The sequence below is a fragment of the Melanotaenia boesemani genome, chromosome 17 (assembly GCF_017639745.1).
Source record: "Melanotaenia boesemani isolate fMelBoe1 chromosome 17, fMelBoe1.pri, whole genome shotgun sequence".
Lineage (NCBI taxonomy): Eukaryota > Metazoa > Chordata > Actinopteri > Atheriniformes > Melanotaeniidae > Melanotaenia > Melanotaenia boesemani.
The window spans coordinates 20,837,112-20,845,629 of NC_055698.1; the positions used below are offsets into that span (position 1 = coordinate 20,837,112).

At 38.6% G+C, this 8,518-nt stretch overlaps 1 protein-coding gene across 1 annotated transcript; it reads right to left on the minus strand.

Annotated features, from left to right (window-relative positions):
• Positions 1–3,571: 3,571 nt before the first annotated feature.
• On the minus strand, positions 3,572–8,518 carry crabp2b (cellular retinoic acid binding protein 2, b). The gene is made up of 4 exons (XM_042012404.1): positions 8,182–8,518; positions 4,764–4,942; positions 4,301–4,417; positions 3,572–3,859 (listed from the first exon to the last, which is right to left on the minus strand). The coding sequence occupies exons 1-4, from the start codon at positions 8,261–8,263 to the stop codon at positions 3,809–3,811; spliced, it is 429 nt and encodes a 142-aa protein (XP_041868338.1). The 5' UTR covers positions 8,264–8,518; the 3' UTR covers positions 3,572–3,808.

Here is an 8,518-nt window from a genome sequence, read left to right on the forward strand (position 1 = left end):
GAGAGGCAAAGAGAGCAACATTTCACTAATTAACCTTATATTACATCATATGCATGCTGAGAATTTGCATTTTCAATGTCAAATCAGATTCACAAAAGTGCTTTATTAACATTCTCTTAAAGTAGAATTAAGCACAAGTTAGATGTGAGGTGGTAATATTTTTTATTTCATCTATTGACAATATATCACACTGAAATCAGTTAAATTAACAGAAAAGAAATAAGATTACCACTGTCCAAAGACATGCATGTTAGGTTAATTGGTCACTGAATTCTCCCAAGGAGTGAGTGCAAGCATGCGCAATTGTTTGTCATTCTATGTTGGTTTGCCCTGCGTTTGACTGGCAACCTGTCCAGGGTGTATTCTGCCTCTCGCCTGCTAATTACTGGAAAAGGCTCCAGCTTCCCATGACCCCGAATGAATGCAATTAGATTGAAATCACTGACATATCATTACAAATATTTTTCAAAGATTTTAAAAATGTATTGGTAATATGACCTATTAACATTTTCATAAATGTGCTTCATTGCCCTGATAATATTTTTGACCAAGTCTACATCAACATGTTGAGTTTCCAGACAACATCATGAAAGCTGTGCTGCAGGATTTAGATCTTAGCCTTTGACATGTCTGCTTTTACTTCTCTGTGACAAGGTGCTTCTGTGCAGCTGCTTTAATCCATCAAGATCTGATGCAACACATGGGTATAACAGTTTCCATGTTTAGAGGGCATTTAAGGTGCTAATGTTAATAACAAAAAGGTAATTATCACTTTTTCCAGTAGATGTCACACTTGGACATTTTGATATCAGATGAGGGTGATTCTCAGGATGAAACTGTAATTAGAACCTCTTTCCTTAAAGCTATGATTTATGTAATAAAAACACTTTGTACATTTATTTAATTAATTACACATATAGTTACCAAAAATATGATCAAAGATATTTTTTAACATTTAATACACATGTTGTTTTTATGAACCTTTAATGCAATGTCTTTAGGAAGTTGGATCGCCTTTGATCCCAACTTGTGTGCAGGGACTTTTCATACATGACCCCACAGCCACAGGCTGAGTAGCAGCAGACCGGATTACATCTTCAGCTCCACCAGTTTATACACATTTCATGCTGTTCTGCCCTAGCAAAATCCACCCTGGTCTTTTTTTTCATTCTCCTCTCCTACAAGTCACATGGGGTCACATGGGTAAGGACAGTCATGAGATTTTATTACAAACATACCAACCGTCTCCTAAGCACACATATTGCATGACCTTTGACCTGTTTGTAAATATGATGTATATTTCTTGTTACTTAACATCTTTGTTCAAATATTTATATATCAACTACAGTATCTATGCATCTGTTCAAATATATTAATAAAACACTAACTGCAAAGGTTGGCTTCACTGAGGCTTAATTTCTAAATAAATGATTTTGGCATGTCAGAGGCAGTCAGGACCACCTTAAGGGGTCACAGGAGAGCAGCTAAGTAGCTTTACGACAGGAAAAAGAGATCACAGTGGCCAATAAGTAAATGAAAGCGCTTGTTCTCTGAAATCCTTTAGACAAACCTATTAAAAAGAATAGTGAAGTTTTTACTGACACTTATTATTTTCTTACTGATAGTACCACTGAGGTATATTTTAGATCAGCAAGGCAAAATTTATTTGTATCTTTATGGTGAATTTGTGTTGTTTACATGAACTTAATAGTGGACTTCATCTGTCTTTTATGTCCTCAGCTAGCAGCATCTGTGTTTGTCAGCTGCCTCCTGTGACTAATCATTTCCTCTAGTGGGCCCTGTCATGATTAGTCCAGATGGCCCCAAATCAAACGTCGGACTCTGGTGCCTCTGTGGTCCTAAAACAGCAGCATTTCTCCTCAGCCAATCAAGTAATGCAATGCTCAATTACATCACTGCCTGAGGAATGAACTGGCATAACAGTTGTGTGTGGAAAAGACCCGCCTAAGGAGGGACTGCTTTATACTGTTCCAGTGAGGCTTACAATCATTTGTCAATAGGGTCACTAAGACAGAATCTTGCATCTTGGTCATTTGGATGCATGTGGGTGTGTGCATGGTGCCAATTTTCTTATTGAGCAAACATCAGGGAACTTTCCTACCCCTCTAGGGAGCAGTTAAAGTGCTGTGGTTGGGATGAGTACTTACACAATAACATGGATTTCATTTGAAGCCATTGAAAACATACTTTCTGGCTATGAGACATCGAGCTTGTGAGCACTTGGACATATTTTCTCTGTCTTTCAGTCATGCAGATAGAATAAGTGTTTGTGGTGAGTGAACAGTATTTACAATGTCACCTTTATACCATATTTCTAATCAACATTTCAGTCATTTTTACCACTTTACACCAACTTGATAGCTGCTATTGTTTACTTCACAAAGTTCATACTGAAAAAAACATAGAAAAACAAATACAAATTAAGCCAGTGACTTCCTGCCAGTTCATGACGTCTTACAAAAAAAGCATCTCGTCCCCTTCTAAACTCCTTAGGTGGTTTAATTTGAACAACAGTTCGGGTTCAAAGAGGCTAAATTAACCAATATTTTACTCAAACATTAATGATTACAGCAAAGTCTAAGTTATACAGTTTTGTTTAAGAGAGCTTTTATCTTCTTCTTTTCTGCCTCATTAGCCATCTCACATACCCCTAAATTTATCTTGGAATACCTGGAAAAAATGCCACTATAACACTGGTGTGGGCTTACATGAGCCAAATGTTAAATGAGAAAAAGAGCTTCCTTCAAGGCACATGCACATCAAGCCAATTATGTTATTGAGAACATTCACCACTGTGCTTGCGCAGCACTGCGTGTATATAAACTGGGAAGCACATCAGAGGTGAGCTGGTATGCATGTGGTGTAAATATCTGGAAAAACCATCACTACTCTACTCAGGAAGTGTCTGAGATCCCAAAGGTCTATTTTTCACAGCAAGGTGAAGTTTGTCTCAGACTGAAAAGCAGTGTAAGGTTTTATTTGGTAATAATACAGATTCTGGGGACTATGAATACTCTACAACCTTTCAATTTGAAAGCTTTAATGTTTGCACAAAGTCTTGTCCTATATTTTGTTTGCTTCCAGCATGTTTCTAGTTAGATTTTTGTACCAGTGTGGAAAACATAGAGTATAGAGTGAAGGAGATTTTATTGAGCACATTCTTGCTACATAAGAAGCGAAGCCTCTCTGGATACTATGAAATAATTTTCTTATGGCCTTTCCTTACTTAGTTTCCTTTCCATTCCCTGTTTCCCCCCTTGTCTATGCCAAACGTTTCTCAAAGCAGAGTTTAAAAAATATGAACTGTCTTCAGGAGTTTTTACACTAATCAGTTGCATATTGCAGTGAGCTATGATGAGAGTACACATTTGGATAAGGTACTGGACTGCAAATGGAAAGCTTTAGAGGGAAAGGGTGGGGAATAATCAGGAGAATAAGAATGGCAGACAGTAATGTAAAGTGATATGCAAAAAGACGGCAAGGGAATGGGAGGAGGCAACTTAACGAATAAGAACTGGAAACAGGAATCAGCAAGCAGTAATTCATATAAAACAGTTTAATAACATATTTAAAAATGACACTACAATGATGCACTTATAAGGAATGTGTAACACAAGAAAACCATACATAAAAAGTAAGTTTTGATGTTAAAGGCAATGATTTTTTTAAACACAGTTCAATGTTTGAGCTCTGGCAGAGAGGAAGATGAAGACAAAGGACAACAGGGAGAATAAATGAAAACCATGCACAAAGCACAAAACCGAAGTAATAAGTGACAGAGCTGAGCTCACTCTCTCTCATAAACTCTGGTGCAGACAACATCCCCGGCAGTCATTGTCTGAAAGACAACCAGAAAACAAACAGACAAGAAACCAGATAACCAATTTACTCAGTCATAATTCAGAAAAGTGTTCGGGTTGCTGGGTTGAGTGTAAAACAGCTGAAAACTCATTTTCTGTTTCTCAGAAGATAAATTTAACTAACTTCTGTAATCATCTGTCTTTTCTTTAAGGGTTATGCACATGCATTGACATCAAATAAATCTGAATTTCTGTGATCCTACAGTATAATTAAACATTTCCTAGGATTCTGGGACATACATGTGAACTTTTAATAAAGGATCTTGTGAAGAGGGGCATCCAGGGAACACATGACCCTAGGAACATCAGATTCTTGATAAAATTTGAACATAAATAGATAAATATTTAAGTTTGATGTATTTCCAAATCATAATTTCTACAAGACTGTATACTGGTCAAGTACAGAAAATTATAATTACCAGTATGAGTTCTCCATCATTAGTCAGTTCTCGGGTCCATGCTGTCTTAGGCCCCTCACCTTTCTGTAAAGTCTGTTCACAGCTGATCTTTCTGTCTGTTTCCCACTTAGGAAAACTCTGCAGGAATTCAAATGACAAGAATAATTTACACCACAGAAGTGCTTCACACACTGAAGTTTTTAGCGACGTTTGGGTTTGGTCGTAACCGGAGCTCAGAGTGCTGATCATTGCATGTCAGAACATTTTTATGGCCTGTTAGGAAATATGTACATCATTCATTCAGCATGAAGAAATTAAGAACAGATCACTGCATTATCACCCAGGCTGACCGCAGCGTTTCACTGAAATTATTTCCATATGTTACTTTTGTGCAGAAACTAGTGAGGCTGTCCTTGGCCAAACTCTGGTAGGCATGTGCTAACATTATACAGGAATGTTTTATGAGAAGCAAATGGATGCATACCGTGCAAGGCCGTCCATCCACTGTGGCTTCATTGAAGGACTGACCCACGGTGAAGGAAACATGGGTGGTGCGGACGCTGGTGGATGTTTTAATGGACAGACTCTCTCCCTGCTGGGTGATTTCCACTGCTGGACTGGAGGCTGCTGCCACTGCAATCTTCCTCAGGAACACATTCACACCTGACAACACAGAGAGAGAACTGATATCAAACTGGCAGCTGTGAGGTGGTCTGTAATGAATGAAATGAATATAATCACAAATGTGCATACCAGTGGTTTTCCATGTTATTGTGGTAGATAATCTATTTGTGAATTCTTCTGTACCTTTCTTTACTGTACATATAATAGCATTGTGTGGTATTGCTGCAGTTTGCAGAGTACGTTTGGATTTTTTTTCCTCGCTTGAGGCTTACTGAAATTATGTCATCTGATATTTGAGTCAACAAAAGCTTTAAAATAGTAATAACAACAATTCATGTAATAGTTTTGCAATGTTTGCTTATTGTCTGGCCTCTGAGTTTGATTGCAGCTATAAAAAATTATTTTTTGGCAACTTAAGTTTCCAATAATAGCATCTGCAGCATTGGCGCACAACTTTGCTGAGGAAAAAGGTCAGTGAAATGATCCTTGTGATTTATTTAAAGTCAGTGGTACGGTTTAGAAAATTATCGACCGCCTGTAGGATTTCAGCTTAATGGTATACATAACACTTAACAACTGGTTATGACCCTTTAAACCACTAACTTAGACTAACCACTTACTTAGACAGCATTACAGCCATTCTTTACCCCAAAATTAACCCCAAACCTCCCCTGGGGCTGGTATAAAGTTTGCCAATCCTAATAGCTCAATTTTTTTTTTTTTTTTAAAAGTTGATTTTAAGTATTCAGTTGTTGTTTTTTGTTTTGTTTTTGTTACAAGGGCAAAAATTAAAGATGCTTTCAAATAACATAAACTTCAGAAAGCTCCAGGGCAGTGAGAAAAGTGTTTTACTTCCCATTTTGGTACCATCAGAAATGCAAACAAGATGTTTTAAAGTCATAAAACCATAAAGATGTTTCCAGTAAATGATACAACTAAGAAATACAGTGAAGGATGTTTGTGAATGTTGGTGCAGACTACTGGAAAAAAAATCTAACACACTTTGCACACAAGTTTATGAAGCTAAGGTAGGATACACATGACATAAATGTCATCATCAGAGAGGGTGTACAGACCCATTCTGGGTTGATGCATTGTGCAGTAACCATGTGCAGTATACCTCTTTCTATGGTTTTCGGTTTGCTGAAATCCAATCCTCCTTACAAAACCTATAATAGGTACGAGTACATAATTGTAGGCGCTAGAGTTGTGTGAAACTACAGCTGAGTACCAGAACTGCCACTATCATTTCCTGCACATCAAATCAAAGGGTTTCGTAGATTCAAACCTTTACAGAAAGGCACACAAATACTGTACAAATGCTTGAAAAAAACAAAACAAAAAAAAAAAACAGTCTTTCAGGAGAAATATTCTGTAAAAGACCAAACTAGAACCATCTGAAAAGCTGTGGGACTGTTGCACTTTTGTTGCACGTTGCTGATGCACCTCTAAGCTGGCAGTCGCAGAACTGAACTGATGCTTGATTGTGAAGGAATGACAGAAGCCATCCTCCTTTCATCCTTCAATGCTAGCTTGCTATTTGAGAGCACACGCTGATGGAGCAATACTACGCTTCAGGGGGGTTCAGCAGCATAACACAGGCATCTTTTTTGTAGTGTTATAGGAGAATCTGTTCAAACAGGATAACAGAAAGAAACAGCAGTAAAACATGGTGGAAGCTGTATCATAATGTGTAGCAGCGTTTCTTCTTTTATTTGAAGCACTTGTGTATCAAAGGAATGATTAATTCGGAGGATCGCTAAGGCATTTTAGATGGATGCAAACCAAAGGTATTGGGCAGGTCTATTCAACTTGGTCCCTTAGGACCCACTGTTCTGCAGGTTTTAGATGTATCCCTGCTCCAACACACCTGACTCAAATTAATGGGTCATTGTGAAGAACTTGATAGGCTGTTGTATCCATTTAATTTGAATCAAATGTGCTGGAGCAGGGAAACAACTAAAACCTGCTGGACAGTGGCCCCTCAGGGACCAGGTTGAATAGGCCTGATAAAGGGTCTCTTAAAGAACCAAGGTTCAGAAAATGCATCCAAAATCAAAGAAAATGTTTAAAAAGGAAATTATTGATTTGGTAAAATTGACTTTAGACTTTTAAGAGCTGGAATTCATAGCAATCGAACAATGGCTGCAGCTACTAGAGATGCAAGAAAACAGATGGCTGCAGCATTCATTTAGAGGCTGTCTGACCTGGACTATGTGCAAAGGAGGGTTTTTTAATTTATATTAATTTAGTCTCTTTGTTATTGATTTTGAGTACTTTTGGTTCTTCTTTTAGTTGTTTAGCATCATTTAGTCACATCAAACGAAAGCTCCATCCATTGCCCTCTCTAACCTCTAGCTACCAACAGGTTTATGCCTGGATGGCCCCACTCAGTGACCTGTTCATGGGTTTGCAATTGAGAAAGAGAAAGAGAAAATTCTACTCACCTTTAACCTATAGCAAACCTGTCACACTCACTGAATAAATCGACTGCATCGATGTGTAAGCACCGCACAGCAGCCATATGAAGCAAAGTACATGTAGACTGCCAGTTGACCCTTAAATTTCACCATTATTCATGTGAGTTGGATTCGCTTCACAGAGATCAAGACAACTCACACATCTGATTCAGCTCAGACCATTTGCTCATGCTGCGGTACTAACGGAGTTAACACACACACACCACATATCCACACTCACACACACAGATTGGGTCAGGGAGGCCTCGGGCTGTAAAGGAAAGTCAGTCACAGAGTTGGCTGGCTGCTGGGGCCCATGTCAAGGCTTAGTTCCGTTTACACTGGCTGTAATTACAACCGCATGAGGAGGACCCTGCTTTAGATGAGCCTGATCTAACATTTGTCTTCGGGCTATTTGTCTTCAGATTTTTAATGGATGCCTCTGAAAGGTCCTAACCTGACCTCTTACTCCTGCAAAGAGGACATAAACCTGGACAGTGAACAGCGTCATGAAGGTTAACAAAAACTATATTCCCAGGCAAATCAAAAGTTCTATCTATCTATCTATCTATCTATCTATCTATCTATCTATCTATCTATCTATCTATCTATCTATCTATCTATCTGTGCATTTTAACAATGGATGCATGATTGATGGACAAACCAATGTTGCATTAAGCAAAATAATTTCTGCTTGTGAAACATGTTCATGTTATAGTTTAAGAAAATAGGGGAAAACTTGACGCAAAACCAAAACTAAGCAAACTAAATAATCAAACAATGCATCTACAAGCAAAAGCCTGAAGTTAATTTACTCACCCAGCGCTCTCAAGAGCTCCTCGAAGTTTTCCGAAGACTTCATTTTCCATTTTCCAGTGAAATCTGTGACTTTACTCTCCATTTCGATGCAAATGGAGTTTTGCAGATTAGACGTTCAGGTTCTGGTTGCAAACTCTCTGCTCGGAAAGTGTCTGTCCCGGTTTGTAAAATCGTCTCCTCTGCTTGCATCTGCGCCTCCATTCATTGGCCGACAGCTTGCCTGGAGCTGATGCTGCTGCAGCCAATGCAGAGGCCGATGGTAGGGAGGGACTTTCCCCCCTGATTCTAACTGCAACCCTCCACCTCTGGCAGCGTGGTGAAAGATTTGGATACCAGC

Excerpts from the sequence above, each read along its gene's own strand:
- crabp2b (XM_042012404.1), bottom strand. The coding sequence starts at position 8,263 with ATGGAGAGTAAAGTCACAGATTTCACTGGAAAATGGAAAATGAAGTCT. Across the intron at positions 4,943-8,181 it reads GGAGCTCTTGAGAGCGCTGG|GTGTGAATGTGTTCCTGAGG; the intron begins GTGAGTAAATTA and ends CTGTGTTGTCAG. Across the intron at positions 4,418-4,763 it reads TGGATGGACGGCCTTGCACG|AGTTTTCCTAAGTGGGAAAC; the intron begins GTATGCATCCAT and ends GAATTCCTGCAG.